This window comes from Mustelus asterias, chromosome 2 (assembly GCF_964213995.1).
Source record: "Mustelus asterias chromosome 2, sMusAst1.hap1.1, whole genome shotgun sequence".
Classification (NCBI taxonomy): domain Eukaryota; kingdom Metazoa; phylum Chordata; class Chondrichthyes; order Carcharhiniformes; family Triakidae; genus Mustelus; species Mustelus asterias.
Genome location: NC_135802.1, coordinates 22,552,197 through 22,569,800, shown reverse-complemented (window position 1 = coordinate 22,569,800; position 17,604 = coordinate 22,552,197). Strand labels below are relative to the sequence as shown.

At 40.5% G+C, this 17,604-nt stretch overlaps 1 protein-coding gene across 5 annotated transcripts in view; it reads right to left on the bottom strand.

The window, feature by feature from the left end:
• The window catches only part of rbm33a (RNA binding motif protein 33a), a 173,088-nt gene that overhangs the window by 31,418 nt on the left and 124,066 nt on the right, over window positions 1–17,604 (bottom strand). For 3 of the 5 annotated variants that reach the window (XM_078232269.1, XM_078232286.1, XM_078232260.1), the window contains 2 exons: window positions 9,496–10,128; window positions 671–880 (listed from right to left, as the gene is read on the bottom strand). In XM_078232269.1, coding sequence (XP_078088395.1) covers window positions 671–880; window positions 9,496–10,128 — 843 coding nt within the window. The remainder of the gene's footprint in view (window positions 1–670; window positions 881–9,495; window positions 10,129–17,604) is intronic. The other 2 variants (XM_078232278.1, XM_078232295.1) reach the window with 2 other exon arrangements.

Here is a 17,604-nt window from a genome sequence, read left to right as displayed (position 1 = left end):
TATTTCATTGCTGTTTGTGGGACACACTACAATAGTGGCTACACATGTTGGTGCATTGTCTAATCAATATGTTGCTCAACATAACCCAGTTTCAATGTAATGAAAACTGGAGAACTATGCGATGGGTTGGCAGCAGCATTCACTCTGCCATATTACTGACCAGACAGCAAAGGTGCAAAATATCCCAATGTTTTAAGGTATTCCTTCCCTCTCAATCTGCCAACTGCTATCAGTGGCAGAGGGAAGACATGGGAGAGCACTTTGTTTGCCAAGTGAGCAACTCTCAAGGTAGCATAAAGTAGGAACATCCATTGCTTCTCATGGAGACAGATGCTCTCTGATGGTGACATCACTAAGAGTAACAGGTAAAAAAAAAAAACAAATATTTTCATTAAAACATCAGTCAACCTGCTGTGATTATTTCTTTCTGTGCAAATAGAGGAGTATCTTTTGGGGGCAAGGGAAGAGGGAGAGAAAGAAGAGTGCCGATCCAGACTCCTTTCCCTATAAAGAGGCTATAGTTAATTACCAAAATTTAAGAGCTGAATACTAAGAAGGGTTAATGGATTTAAGACAATTAGCCTCTTACTGTTTTGTGGCTGAGGGCCTGTTCTACCATCACAGCATAAGGCAGCTGCATTTATAGTATTTGAAAAATACATGTGCTCACCCTGTTCTGTTGAATGGCTGAATTCGTTGTCATTCCTAACAATTGTGGTACAGATTGCTGCCGCTGCTGCTGTGGTCGCTGCTGCTGCTGTTGGGCTCCTTTTGTCAATGTGACCTTTCGAACAGGCTGCTGTTTGTGAAGATGCTGCTGGTGCTGCCGCTGCTGAAGTTGGACTTCAGGATGAGAAAAGCCAGTGTTCTCACTCCCCTGCTGTAAGAACACAGCATCATGCTGCTCAGTGTCTTCACTCAACACAAAACCTTTTACCACTCACCATGTGCTAAATGCAGTATGACCTTGCAGAAACTGGAAAAATATACTACAGATGCATTCACTCCATCTACACAAAGACGATGTGATAATTTAAATGCACGTTGCAGGACGAAAGCAAAAGATTCCTTTGCCTGTAACGAGGGCAATAAATATCCCCCGGACATATTTTAATTCCCTCACTGCTAACATGTTGCTCACCCACAGTTACAGCTCTGAAGCATGGAAATGAACCACTTAGCAATTTTCAACACTACTGCATATAAACATTGTCTGGTCGCTTCCATCTGGACCCAAAAAGGAACCCAAATCTGTGTTGCCTCTGAAAAATCACCGCTGACAGGCAAGTTAGATCAACTGAGCACCTAAATTCTGATGTAGGGTTGACAACATCCTGACTATATCATGATCCCAGTTTGGGTGTAAACAACAGCTCTGTGGTGGCCTGGTGGGTAAAAGGCATCATCTGGTGCAGTATCAAGATAAACAGACCAGAAGGCTGCATGTTTCCATCCTTACCTGTGCTGGTATCAGTTATTAACATACTATAATTGCTGCTTTCGCTGTTTAGAGTCATGCAGGAAGAAGATGGTAATTTTGGAGCAGTATAGGGGAGCTGTCAGTGACATGGATTCTCACTCTGCAACTACAGAAGTTGGGTACTGTAAAAATGGTGAAAAAATATATTTATACTACTCCCTTAGTGTTTCCCATAACAATTTAATTCAAATCTACCATAACAGTACAAAGTCTAACCCTATCAAACAGTATGACGTGCAGAGTTTGCAATTATCACTGCTCCCTTACCTGCAATAACTATCTGCAAATCTCATTAAAAACCTTGAACACTGTCTACTTACAGTCCTCCCTGTTACATTTCTCATGGCAACCTCAACGTGAAAAACACTTCACGTGGGAGAACTAAATAGACATTTTATAACTAGAAAACTATATATATTTAAAATAATTACTGGTTATGAATCATTCAAAATTCAAAAAAAGTTAAGAAAATTTCTACTGCTCAAAAGAAAATCACATCTCGAAGTAATATGATTACATTTACCAACTGATTTTTATTGTATATTTTAAACCTTAATTATACTTTTAATATCAAATCCTCAAATTACATCAAAGGCCTGGGGTTCAACTTGAGTATTTTCACTTGGGTTTAATCACATCTGTGCATCTGGAGCAGAATGCAATTTGTTCATCAGCTGAGGTAACATTCTCTCACCTGACTGAGGATTTGGGGGCTTCTTTGCTTTTTCTAAAAGTCTTTCAAATAAAATGGAGATAATTTCTCAAAATGCTACTTCAGCTTTTCCCCACGTACAGACAGAACCTGGAATTAGCAACACCTCTGATTCTGGTTTAGTAGAAAACAAAGGTTTTATTTTTTTAACAAGTGAATATTATTGTTGAACACTCATTTCTGTTCCTGCAGAAAATGCACTTCATTTTTTTATCTTCTGATGCATTTCTGAGCATTGGCTTCCTTGTACAAAAGCACCAATGAGCATCTGAAGCAAATCTTCAGGAGTCCAGGAGTGTTATCAAGGACAGGTAGTTAAAATGGGAAAATGCGGCTCAGTGTGGGTAAGCATTCAGGAGGAGTTTTGAATGAGATGAAGACAGAGTTTGAAATAGAGGGCCAACCAGGTGAGCATCGGCGTTAGTATCATTGATGTTGAGGTGACAAACACAGGAAGGGCTCCAGACAGAGGTGGGCTTTGGGAGGAATGGAAATAGGGGATGCAACGGTGCCATCTTTGCAAATGACAAGGATAGGCGATCAGAAGCTCAAGCTTGAGGGTAAATAAAGATTCTGAGATGGCGAACAGCCTGGCTCAGCAAGAGATAGGAGCCGAGGAGGGGGACGGAGTTAGTGCCAAAGTGTTGAGTTTGTAGCCAAGACAATGGAATTCGTCTGAGACTTCTGATTTTAAACAAATTACCTTCAGTATCTTCATAAGCAAGAATTCTTTTGTATGTTGATACATGGCGCTTCAAACATTTTCTGTTTCTCTCAATACTATTCCTAGTTTTTAAGCCACCTAATTAATGCATACCAGCTGAAGGAACAGTCTTGTAATAAATAGATACTTGGATTAAAATAATGACCTGCTTATGCATAGTGAACAATAATATGATTAGTACATTTCCAAAGTGAGGTTTTTTTTTTGCCAGATATCAAATTGCACCACAAGGTACCAAAAGTATTCTGCTTGTACAAATTTTATAATCTGTTGCTTATTTTTGCAGTTTACAGCATAGTATCAAACTAGTATTCTCAGACTGCCAGTATACTCTCGGGGTTAGATTTTTATTTGTTAGTCAGGATAAATAGCATGCTGTTTCTGTTGCCTATGCCAATTAAAAAAATACATGTTCTACATTAATAGTGCTTTCCTAGATTAATTTAAAAGTTGGACAGAGGATAATCAGGATTGGATCGCTGGATTCACAGTGAGAAGTTTGAGAACAGAAAACAGAAACAGAGAATGGTGGAAATACAGAGTCAGGAATTGTGGAGAGACCAAGTGAATGGAAGTAACTTTACCATAATCCACCCATCTGAAAACTGACAGGATCTGGTACAATGCTGATTTTGCACCTTCCCCAAATTCACTCTCTGATCCAGTCAGTTTACTGTCCTGACAGCTAGGTTAAAATTACCTTCAATGTCTCATGGACAAGTCCTTCATCTCAACTGGAAAATACTATACATGAAAAGTAATTAAAAAGGCTCAAGGCTCAGCTGCCAGCAAAATATGGCAAATGTTTATGATACAGATCAGAGGGAGCCCAGGCAGGCTTGTAGGGAGATTGCCGGGAAGAAGTGAGAGTCAACATAGAACACAACAATGATGGGGGTAATGGTTGGATAAGCATATGACACAGGCAAAATTGTGGGTGGACTGCTGTTTATGGAAAGTAAAAGATGGAGGATGAATGATGGGAGAGGACTGGAGATGACAATGACATGGAAATGGAGTTCAGTGTCAGATGGGTTGAGTCTGAGATGGGGCCAGGTAACATTATTAGCAAGGTGGAAGGAGATGCTTTTTGTGTTGGAGAGCTTACAGGGATGGAAGCTCAGCTCTGGGTCCTTGTAATTTATTCATGGGATGCGAGCAACACTAGCTGGGCCATCCCTAATTGCCCTTAAACTAAGTGGCTTGCGAGACCATTTCAAAGGGCATTTAAAAGTTGCTGTGGATCTGGAACCACATGTAGGCCAGACCAGGTAAGGACAGCTAATGTCCTTCAGGGAAGGAAATCTGTGAACCAGATGGATTTTTATGACGATCGGCAATGTTTTCATGATCAATAGACTTTTAATTCCAGATTTTTATTGAATTCTACTATGCTGGGCATTGTTGATCATTGCTTTGGCTTTGCAGATTGCTTAATTACATGCAAGTTTGATTCTATTCATTTATTCCCATTCTACTGTACAACTATTTCGGTGTAGGTACAGAGATCCCCGACATTAACAATTTTAACTGACCGACCACTCTATTAATTGAAGCAATTCCTCAATTTTTTAAAAAACAAGTTTTTAAGAAAGAAAGTAAATTAACTTTTTTAAACTGGCAAAATAAAGATATCAAGCCATTTGAATCTTCCCAGGCTGTGGTGATATGGTTGGGGGATGGGAAAGATGAGGTGATCTTTATGTCCATATGGTACAGGGCAGTTATTAAATACAAGCACATTTAATCCAAAAACTAGTGCAATCTTACAATATTGAGAACTTTGCATTATAGCAGAAAAAAAGCTATAATTTACTAAGTATAGTAATAGTTTCAGATTTTCAAAATCGTGATTGAATAAAACATTTAAAACTATCAAAATAAAACATACATTTTCTTTAAATCAAGAAAGGGTGGGGTTGGTTCTATAGAAACAGACTATTTCGAGTAGCTGAGCCCTCAAAGACAAGGGAAAGTAAAGCTCCTTTAACACAGAATTGTGAAGCTATGGACTTCACTTCTCGGAATAGTGTATGAATCAGAAACTGTGTCAACTTTCAAGCTCAGTTTGGATAAATCAATGAGAGGAAATGGATTAAAGGGATATGGAAGCGGTGATTCATTGTGATTAGGGTTATTTGCATGGAGAGCAAACAATCCCAGAAACTGCCTGGGCCCAATAGCTGTGTATTTTTTGTACGCTATCAAGTTTTGCAGGTACCTTTACAGATCAACTGACAGCACAAATAGAGATAAAAATCAACATGATCTGAGAGCCATTACAGAAACATGGCTTCAGGAGGGCATAGATTGGGACCCGAATATTGAAGGTATGTGACATTTAGGAATGACAGGAAGCTCAGAAAAGGTGAAGGGGTGCTTCTGTTAATAAAAGACAATAGACAGGGATGACCCAAATCTAGGAAACCAGGATGTAGAAGTGGTTTGGGTAGAGATGAGGAATGATAAAGGCAAGTAGTCACTTGTAGAAGAGCCCTGTAATATTAAGCACACAGTACGATGGGGCATCAAGGAATAAACAGTGGGAGCTTGCCAGAAAGATGCAGTGATTATCATAGAGGATTTTAATCTACATACAAGCTGGAAAAAAATTGTGTGCGCAAAGATAGCCTGGATATGAAATTCACAGAATACTTTTGAGATAGTTTCTTAGAACTGCACACTCTGGAGCCAACCAGGGGCCAGGCTGTACTAGACCTGGAACTGAGAAACGAGATAGGATAAATGACCACGTGGGAAAGGAGCCACTAGATAGCAGTGATCATAATGTGATTGAATTTTACATTCAGTTTGAGGGAGAAAAGAATGGGTCTAAGACTAGCATTGTAAACTTAAATAAGGGCAATTATGAGGGCATGAAATAAAGCTAGCAGAGTGAATTGGCGATTCTGGGTCAAAATCCAGAAACCCTCTCCCTAACAGCACTGTGGGAATACCAATGGCACATGGACTGCAGCAGTTCAAGGCAGCAGCTCATCACCACCTTCAAGGGCAATTAGGAACAGGCAATGAATGCTTGTCCAGCCTGTGATGCCCACATCCAGTGAATGAATTTAAAAAAAATAGGTTAAGGGATAAGTCAATAGAAATGCAATGGTAGACATTTAGGCAGTAAGGTGGTACAGTGGTTAGTGCTGTCTCACAGCACCAGGGGCCCGGATTCGATTCCAGCCTTGAGTGACTGTTTGTGGGGAGTTTGCACATTGTCCCTGCATCTGTGTGGGTTTCCTCCGGGTGCTCTGGTTTCCTCCCACAGTCCAAAGACGTGCAGATTAGATGGATTGGCCATGTTAAAATTGCCCCTTCACATCTCTGGACACTAAGGGTAGATTAGGGGGATCAGTGGGGTAAATAAGTGAGATTACATGGATAGGGCAGTGGGTGGGATTGGGTAAGATTCTCAGTCAGAGTCAATGCAAACTCGATGGGCCGAATGGCTTCCTTCTGCACTGTAGAGATCCTATAAAGCGATATTTCAGAAGACACAGAATAGATACATTCCAACAAGAAAGAAAAATTTCCAAGGGGAGGACCCACTAGTCATGGTTAAATAAAAACTTTAAAGATAGTTTCAAACTGAAGAAAAAACATAATTGCACAAAGATGAGTCAGAAGATGGGACAGAATATAAAAAACAGCAAAGAATGTCGAAAAAATTAATACAGTGGAAAAAATTAGAGTACAAAAGAAATCTAGCAAGAAAAGATAGAAAGTAAGAGTTTCTGCAGATATTAAGACAAGTGGTCGTATAGAAAGTGAGTCCAGGGAATTAATAATGGAAATACGAAGATGGCAGGTGAATTTAACAAGTTTGTTGTAGCGATCTTCACTTTAGAGGGTACAAATTAACATTCCAGAAATAGTGGTAAATCAACAATCTGAAAGGAGGGAGGGAGGAGCTCAAGAAAATTACAATCACCAGGGAAGTAGTACTTAGGAAATTGTCAGAACTGTGGGCCCACAAGCCTCTGGGTCCTGATGGATTTCATCCTAGGGGCTTAAAAAGAAGTGGCTAATTAGATTATGTGTCGGTTTTAATTTTCCAAAATTCACTAGATTCAGCAAAAGTTCCATGAGATTGGGACTTAGATAAATTCAAAGTAATCAGGCAGAGTCAACATGGTTTTGTTAAAGGAAAATTATGTTTAACCAATTTATTGGAGTTCTTGTAGTAACATGATGTGGGTAATGGGGAACAGGGTTGATGTACTGTCATTAGATTTTCATAAGGCATTTGATACTGTGCCATAACAAAGGTTATTGTGGAAAATTAAGGCTTATGGTGTAGGGTATAATATATTGGCATGGATAGAGTACTGGCTTGCTAACAGGAAACGGTTGGCATAAATGGTGCTACAGGGATCACTGCTGGGGCCTCAATTCTTCACAATTTATATAATTGAATTGGATGAAGGTATGGTTGCTAAAATTGCTGATACAAAGATAGGTATGAAAGTAAATTGTGAAGTGGACATCAGGAGGCTACAAAGGGACATAGGTTAGGTGAGTGGGCAAAAATCTGGCAAATGGAGCATAATGTGCGAAAATGTGAATTTATCCATTTTGATGGGAAGAATAAAGAATCACATGATCTAAATGGTGAGATTGTAGAGCTCAGATGAAGAGGGACCTTGGTGGCCTTGTGCATGAATCGCAAAAAGTTAATCTTCAGGTACTGCAAACAATTAGCAACGCTAATTGAATTTTATCGTTCATTGCAGTTATACAAGGCATTGGTGAGGTCACAGCTGCAGTGCTGTGTACAGTATTGGTCTCTTTATTTAAGGAAAGATAGAAATGCATTCAGAGACTAGTACCTGGAACAGGTGGTCTGCCTTATGAGGAAAGGCTGGACAGACTAGCCTTATATCTGCTTGAGCTCAGACTGAAACATACATGATCTTGGGAGGACTGGACAGGGAGGATACGGAGAAGATATTTCCTCTCATGGGCTAATTTAGAACGAGGGGTTACTGGTTAAAAATACGTGGTTGCCCATTTAAGACAGATGAGGGGGAAAAAAACTCAGTGTTGAGCGTCTGTGGAACTCTAAGGCAGTGGAAACAGAGTCTTTGAATATTTTTAAGGCAGAGGTAAATAGATTCTCGATAAGCATGGGGTTGAAAGATTATCAGAGATAGGCAGGAATGTGGAGTTGAGGTTACAATCACAACAGCCATGCTGTTATAGAATGGTGGGACAAGCTTGAGGGGCCGAGTGGCTGACCTGCTCCTTATTCGTATTTTGTATGTACGTTCAGAAGAGCATTTTCTGTATGATGAAAGAAACACCCGCTTCTGTAAATACCAAAAAAAGACTGCCTCTTTAGAAATTCCTTTGCACCCCTTTAAAAAAAATTATCCATGATTTAAATTCAGCAAATACGAACTCTCCGAGTATGAACTGCGTACATCTGCCAGCGCACTAATGTGTTTTTATTAAATTCTATCAGTTCTGTCTAGGGGAAAATCTTTTCCACAAGTCCTTCAAAATCTGACTGATCAAATCTTATTTCTATTCTAAAACCCAAGCAAGAGGTGATAACACCAACCACATTCAGCAGTGCAAATTGATTAATCCCCTTTTATAGAATTGCACCTCTCTTGATTACACCTATCAAATGTTAAGTACCATTATTCTGGAGTGACAACACATGGCAAATTCCCCATCCATTTGCTGCAGTCTTTGTGGTCCTGCTAGCCTGTACTAACCCTGATGAAAAATTAATTTCCCTTATCTACAACTAAGCCACGAAATCCAAATCCTGCAAACTGGCAACTCTTTCTGTACAGGTATTATGAAAACCTCTGAAGATTAATTGCACGTCAGGTGACATTAAATTAATTTCTGTATTCCTGACAGACATTTGATACTCTGTACGGAGAGAAAAGATAACATTGTCAGAGTACACAGAACGACAGCAGTGCAGCTTCCCGGGCAGCATCGCAAGGATTCCCTTTATAAAAAGGCTACACTGCCTGTCAAAGGTACTGCCACCAATCCAGCTGCCGGCAGACTTTGCAAGACAAGAATCTATTAAGTGATACAATGCTTTTATTACCACTTGCAAAAAAAAAATTCAGACTTCTGTCCAAATCCCGATGACAGTTATGGGAAAATAAGCAGATTTAACATTCTGCTTCAACCCTAAGCCACAAAACCCTAAATCATTTGAAGTACTATTAAGATCAGTCAAAAGTTTAATTAGTACACATGGGCTTTACCTACAGAAGATTTTACTTTGGGGCGCATGCTGTTATAGATTATTTTGCATTTCTACAAGAAACACCCTCTGGCAAAAAAAAATAGATTTAAAGCTGATTCACCATCAAATCAAAAACGTTGATATATCTTCAGAAAACAGTTCTATCATCCAACATTAACATATACCAAATGTTGCAGGCATATAAGAAAGAGATGTAACATTAAAATACAAAGGCAGAACATCTGCAATATGCATACAACTATGACTTGGGTAAACTAAGTAATCAAAGACTTGCTTTTTTCAAAATTAGCACCAATTGCATGTGCACCGTTACAAAGAAACTTGGGTCTTACCATAGTTGGAAGCTTGAGCACCCTTATTTTGGGATTAACGTGAGGCCCATCCCCTCCTCCACTGTTCATTCTTTGCATTACAGTCCGTTTTACACCAGGCTTTAATTCTTGGGCCTTGACTACAGGAACAGTCATCTTCCCAGGCTGCATACTCGACCCTGGTATGTTAGTAGGTTTACACGGGATCATTTTTGAAAACGGAAGTTGATTTAAGGGTGCAGGTCTGACCTGTTTGGCTTGGTTGAGGTTCTTTTTTATTTCTGCCTGTATCTGCAGAATATTTCCAGTTTGATGAGTTTTAATGAATTGCTGCTGAGCTCCTACTCCCAAGCCTGGTTTCTTTGTGAATAGTCTGTTCTTTATGTTTGGTTGTACTAGGCTTACAGCCTGTAGTGTGGACGTGTTAATGTTCTGAGGAGCCTGTGGTATATTTACTAGTTGTTGTTGTGATGGTTGTTGTGCAGCAGGCGGCTGTTGCTGCTGTTGTGCAAGTCGTTCAAGCAGTTCTTTCTTTCGGGCACCAGCCTGTTGCTGACGTCGGAGTTCCTTCTGTTTCAGGATTTCTTCGCGGAGTTTTTTCTGCTCCTCAATTTTCAAACGATACACTCTTGTTTCCTCATCTTCATCTGTAGGCTAATGCAAAAAAAAACTGAAACTGTTAATTAATTCAGCAGCACAAAACAAATTCAATGAGTTGATTTTAGATAAGTTTAAAACTGCTGACTTGACAGCAGAAAGTAAAAGGAAAGATGCTGCAGTCAAACACTGCAAAGTAAGTTACTGTCAGAACCAGGCCTTCTGGAGGTGGTCATCACATGGAAAGAGGGTGGTGTGGTGGTAGGGGAGGGGGAGATTTGGTGGAAGTCAACTCACATCCCTTTAAGTTGGTCCCTGAGGGATGTTTGCAGATGCTGGGAAATAAAAAGAAAACGTGCTCATTCTCTCCCCACAGAAACAATGCGAGAAGATGCAACAAGTCGAAAGATACTTTCCCAAAGTTTGAACAAATATACATGCTAACAGTTGCTCTGAAAGTAAGCATTGAAAGTAATACACTGAAAATTCATGTGCAGATATTGTTTCATGTGGTTCAAAAGGAAGAACATTTAAAATCAGGAAAAGCAGGAAAATAAGGAACTCATCAGTTCCAATTAAAGAGCCAAGACATGCATAAGTACGATGGAGCTGAATGGTCGTATTTTGCTATGTCAATTTTTAAATCTATGTTAAAATACAAGAAATACACAGAATGCAAATACCCCTTGAAAAGTTAATATCTTGTCTTCTCAAAACTGGAAACAATTATAAAAACAATTGTGAAGGAACTGCTTTAAGAGTACTTTGCTTGAAATGTTAATTTCCAAAACTGGGGAAAAAATCCACCATGTAAATTAATTGGAATGATTCCTTCCTCACTCGCTCACAAAATACACATATATACATCAACATTGTAATTTTTCCTCTAGTTAGTCACTGTACATTAATCAATGTACAAAGATGTTTTTGGTGAACAGAAAAAGTTGAGAAGAATTTACCATCTGTAAAGGAGTAGTGCATGTTTGTGGGGGTGTGCTGGGGGAATTACCTAACCCACTCAAGCCAGAACTTATCATCATTTTCCTGTGATCTCAGCCAGAGCCTCCTGGGGCTGTTGCCCAGTTGATTTGATTATTTGAACCGGGGTCCTGTATTCCAATTTTGGACTGAACAAGAAAGTACGTCATCCATGCTGCAACCAGTTTGAGTTTAGATTTCACTTCCATGTACCAAAGTGGTCCTACAGGTCATCCGGGGGGGCTCCAAGCCATACTACCAGTTGCATAACTTCTTTGGGCCCAGAAATTCACTGGACCACTTGACGCAGAGACAGCCTGGGACCAGCAGACATGTGATGTCCAGGAGTAGCTGTCACCCTCATCCTAATGAGTTGTGGAACACATAGGACCACCTACAGTGATGATCAAGTGGCCAACCAGGGCCTTCCACAGGCCTACCACTTACATGGGAAAATACGCCCACAATAAATGTTTGTTTCTTATTTTTGATCAGTTGCCACTGACAAGGTGAACATTTGTTGCCCATCCCTAATTGCCCTTGAACCGAGTGGTTTGCCAGGCCATTTCACTGGACAGTTAAGATTCAATCACATTGCTGTGGGCCTGGAGTGACATGCAGGATGGCAGATTTCCTTCCCAGATGTGTTTTCCACCAATTGATGGTATTTGTTATGGCTGCCATTACTGAAATTAGCTTTAGATTCCAGATTTTTATCAACTGATATTGATAACTATATCAATTATTGATATAACAACATAAATTCCAGCAGTTGTCGCGGCTGGTTTTGAGCCCACATTCCCAGAGTATTAGCCTGGAACTCTAGATTACCAGTTGAGTGACATTACCACTATGCCACCATCCCCCCGCCTTGCCTAGCAATTCAAACAAAGTAACAAAAGTTGGAGGAATAAAATATTTGAATATATAATAAAGCTGAAATATAAAACCATAAATATATAACATTATTGCTGGCCACATTATGGCTATTTAGAGATTGTATGGACAAATCCACAGCATGCTGTCATACTGGTAATTGTCACATTCTGCCCATTATGAAAGCAAAAGGGAAAAGAAGCTGAAAGGGCAATGAACTTAATTATTATTGATTTTCTACAGAATTTCTCATTCTGGGCTCAAAGAAATTTGTCACTTAATAATTGGCTCTAATCAACAGTTCACAGTCAATCATTCTGACCTTGAGCTAATTGTGTCTCTGGAAATTATTTCCAATTGTCCTTCCAGACTGACTACTAACACATCTAAACAACACAAAAATAGTCCAATAATAAGGTTTAGTTTTACAGTGCAGGAAATGGTCTGCTTTTGCACCCATATTTCAAACGTTAAAAGTTGAAAACTACTCTTACTCTGACACAGATTTAAGGAGCTTACTAAATACTACTTTTCAGATGAATGGCATGGGAAAGCAACGCTTAAATGATCAGTACAACATCTATTATAGTTCAGCCAAAAGAAAATAGGGATATTCACTTCCTTTTTTTAAAAAGGTCTTGACTCATGCTAAAACCAGAAAGTGATGTCAGCAGAGATCAATTTGGTCATATGGTTTACCACTGCTTTTAAACTATTTGCTGGGCACGCTGTATTCTATATGGATTACGTGATCTGGCCTCCATCTGGCAGTATCATTCATTGATCACACTCATTTTGCAGTTTCATTCTATTTAGTTGAACAGTAACAAGTTTGGAAATTGGCCTTAAAGAGTGAGCACACGAGGACAGCCTCAACCGGGATCTTGGGTTCATGTCACATTATCTGTAACCCCCACGACTTGCTTCGGCTTGCAAAATCTCACTAACTGTCCTGGCTGGAGACAATACACATCTCTTTAACCTGTGCTTAACCCTCTCTCCACTCACATTGTCTGTACCTTTAAGACTTGATTACCTGTAAAGACTCACATTCCAACCATTATTTTGTAAATTGAGTTTGTGTCTGGATATGCCCTGTTTGTGGACAGAACTCCCACTTACCTGACGAAGGAGCAGCGCTCCGAAAGCTAGTGGCTTTTGCTACCAAATAAACCTGTTGGACTTTAACCTGGTGGTGTGAGACTTCTTACTGTATTTACCCCAGCCCAACGCCGGCATCTCCATATCTTAAAGAGTGAGCCCATAGATGCGAGGGAGCTGAGATAAAATCAACAGTCGAGAGTACCACGGCTTCAACTAGTTTTGTCAAGATTCTTAAAATAAACTGGCTCAGCAGGGCAATGACATATATTCTTGACGCATCTGAGTGTAACACAGGACCAACTCCAAACAGATTTTCACATCTATACGGAGGCACTTAACTCAAGGAAAGATCATAGTAGTGAAATACGCATTAATACCCATAAACTTCTCTTGACCGACTGCTACTTCCAGCATTTTCAGCTTTTGTTTTTACATTCCCTGCTTTTGTCTCCCCACCGCACAACACCCCCTCCCCAATCCCGTCAGTTGATCCAGATCAAAACTCTGAGTATCTCTAAGGAAGGTGCCCCCAAATGCATTATTCCTTTATAATTGGAACAGAACTGTTGCAAGAGGACAGTGAAATGCCAGGTCTCCACAGGAAGTTCATTAATTTAAATATCTTTCTCAATTCCTTTGAATTCATACTCATTTGTGGAGGGCAGGTGAAGGAGAGCACTGCTGTACTTTAGTTAGCAGGTATCCCTTACCCCCTTGTATTCCCTCCCCTCCTTTATTTCAACATTTAATAAATTGATTTATATACAAATAAATGCTAGAGCTGCACCTTTTCAAATTAAGGGAAAACAATGTATATTAAACTGAACAATTGCAGACTGGTCTCCTTCTGTGCTGTAACCATTGTGATTCATAAATCAGATTTTTCCCGGCTTGGAAATTCCTGGCCAGCATCCAAGTTCTGCAGAACAATCTCCATGTTGCTGTTGTCTTTCTCAGACAGTGGTTCTTTGAAGTGAGAGCTGACCAAATGGCAGATCGCCATAGGTCAGCAATATCAAAGTATCTGTTACCAGGTAACAGGTTTTATTTTGAACCCAAATGTTTTTACTATTGAACAGTTTTAACAGGGCAGTAACTGACAAGTAAATCACTCTTCAATTTTTTTTTAAATGAGCACTTTTAAAAATACAGGTCCCAATATTAACTTTAGGGTGTGAATCCATTTGAAGGAGGCAGGTCAAGCGATGGTTTGCGGTGTCAGAATTGACTGTGGTCACAAAGAAAGGAAGAGCTGTCTGAGCAAAAAAGGCTCCGGTCCAGGAGAACTTCTGTTCTCCTGCGACTCCAGAGTAGCCTTCAAAAATTAATTTAGAAATTACACTTACCTAGCCCTCTTCTGGCCCTGGAACTCTTACGCCAGTTTTCTCCCTCCGCCGCTCCCCCCCACCCCAGACTTAAATGAGTATTTTGTACCATCTCAAATAGAGAAACTGCGCAAAATATGAGTGGTACATACAAGGGAGCCTTAAAATAAGCAACAGTGAATTTAATCATAAGTAAGACACAGAGAGTAGGCCATTCAGCCCTTCAAGCCCAGTTATAGATGGCAGAGGGAAGTTATGTGTGGAACCGGAGGAGATTGGTGAGGCATTGAACCAATATTTCTCTTCGGTGTTCACGCAAGGGGACATGAATATAGCTGAGGAGGACACTGGGTTGCAAGGGAGTAGAATAGACAGTATTACAGTTGATAAGGAGGATGTGCAGGATATTCTGGAGGGTCTGAAAATAGATAAATCCCCTGGTCCGGATGGGATTTATCCAAGGATTCTCTGGGAGGCAGGAGAAGTGATTGCAGAGCCTCTGGCTCTGATCTTCAGGTCGTCGTTGGCCTCTGGTATAGTACCAGAAGATTGGAGGTTAGCGAATGTTGTCCCATTGTTTAAGAAGGGGAACAGAGACTTCCCCGGGAATTATAGACCGGTGAGTCTCACTTCTGTTGTCGGCAAGATGTTGGAAAAAATTATAAGGGATAGGATTTATAGTTATTTGGAGAGTAATGAATTGATAGGTGATAGTCAGCATGGTTTTGTGGCAGGTAGGTCGTGCCTTACTAACCTTATTGAGTTTTTTGAGAAAGTGACCAAGGAGGTGGATGGGGGCAAGGCAGTGGACGTGGTATATATGGATTTTAGTAAGGCGTTTGATAAGGTTCACCATGGTAGGCTTCTGCAGAAAATGCAGATGTATGGGATTGGGGGTGATCTAGGAAATTGGATCAGGAATTGGCTAGCGGATAGGAAACAGAGGGTGGTGGTTGATAGTAAATATTCATCATGGAGTGCGGTTACAAGTGGTGTACCTCAGGGATCTGTTTTGGGGCCACTGCTGTTTGTAATATTTATTAATGATCTGGATGAGGGTATAGTTGGGTGGATTAGCAAATTTGCTGATGACACCAAAGTCGGTGGTGTGGTAGACAGTGAGGAAGGGTGTCGTAGTTTGCAGGAAGACTTAGACAGGTTGCAAAGTTGGGCCGAGAGGTGGCGGATGGAGTTTAATGCGGAGAAGTGTGAGGTAATTCACTTTGGTAGGAATAACAGATGTGTTGAGTATAGGGCTAACGGGAGGACTTTGAATAGTGTGGAGGAGCAGAGGGATCTAGGTGTATGTGTGCATAGATCCCTGAAAGTTGGGAATCAAGTAGATAAGGTTGTTAAGAAGGCATATGGTGTCTTGGCGTTTATTGGTAGGGGGATTGAATTTAGGAGTCGTAGCGTTATGTTGCAACTGTACACAACTCTGGTGCGGCCGCACTTGGAGTACTGTGTGCAGTTCTGGTCCCCACATTACAGGAAGGATGTGGAGGCTTTGGAGAGGGTGCAGAGGAGGTTTACCAGGATGTTGCCTGGTATGGAGGGGAGATCCTATGAGGAGAGGCTGAGGGATTTGGGATTGTTTTCGCTGGAAAGGCGGCGGCTAAGAGGGGATCTTATTGAAACATATAAGATGATTAGAGGTTTAGATAGGGTGGATAGTGATAGCCTTTTTCCTCTGATGGAGAAATCCAGCACGAGGGGGCATGGCTTTAAATTGAGGGGGGGTAGTTATAGAACCGATGTCAGGGGTAGGTTCTTTACCCAGAGGGTGGTGAGGGATTGGAATGCCCTGCCAGCATCAGTAGTAAATGCGCCTAGTTTGGGGGCGTTTAAGAGATCCGTAGATAGGTTCATGGACGAAAAGAAATTGGTTTAGGTTGGAGGGTCACAGTTTTTTTTTAACTGGTCGGTGCAACATCGTGGGCCGAAGGGCCTGTTCTGCGCTGTAATGTTCTATGTTCTAAGTCCACCTCACCACTCAATATTATTGGAATCAGATTGTGACCCAACATTCATTTCCATGCCTGCTCCTTAATCCTTGATTCACTCATCAATCCAAAATTTGTCAGCGTTTAATATATACAATGACTCAGCCCCTACTGCTTTCTGGAGAAGAGAATTTCAAAGATTAACAATTCTCGGAAAATTACTCCTCATCTCAGTTTTAAATGGAAGTCAGTTTATTTTTTTAAATGTGCCCCTAGTTCTAGATTTCCCCACAAGGAGAAACATCCTCCCAGCATCCAATCTGGCAAACCCCTTGGAATTTTAAATGTTTCAACAAGATTATCTCTCATTCTTCTAAACTCCAATGAGTATAAGACCAGCATGCTCAACTTTCCTTATAAGACAAGTGAACCTTCTCTGAGCTGCCTCCAATGCAATTACATCCTTCCTTAAGGAGACCATAGCTGTACACAAAGCTGTTTCACAAAGGCCCTGTACAACTGCAGCAACACTTTCCTACTTTTTTCTTCAATTCCCCTTGTGATAGAGACCAACATTCCATTCATCTTCCCAATCAATTCCTACCTGCTTGCCTTTTGTGATTTATATACCAGGATATCCAGATCCTCTGCACCACAGCATCCTGCAGCTTCTTGCCATCCATATAACATTCTGCTTTTCTATTCTTCCTGCCACAACGGACAAGCTCACATTTCCCGCATTATACTCCTTCTGCCATATTTTTGCCCACTCACTTCACCAATCTATATTCCTTTGCCGATTCTATATCCTCTTCATAACTTGCTTTCCTATGTATGTTGGTGCCATCAGTGAATTTAGCTACAAAACACTTGGTCCCTTCATCCAAGTAATTAATGTAGATTGCAAATAGTTGAAGCCCGAACGCTGATACCTATGACACTGCACTAGATTGCCAACTAAGAAAATGACCAATTTATCCCTGCTCTCTGCTAGCAAACCAATCCTCCATCTATTCTCAAATGTTACCCCAAAACACCACATTTTGTGTAGCAAACTTTTATGAGGCAAGTAATACAAGCAAAAAAGAGGGAAATGAAGAAGCAATGGAAATTAAGAAGGACATACCTCCACAAACTGGCGGCTTCCATCTCAGGATATTAAAAGAAATAGGCAAAGAATTTGCAGATGGGTTAGTTAAGGCTTTTCAAAGCATCCAGGACTCAAACAACAAATCAAATAATGTTGCTCTGTTTTCAGAAGGAGAGAAACCTGTCAGCTTAACAGTAATGGTGGGAAAGTTACTGCG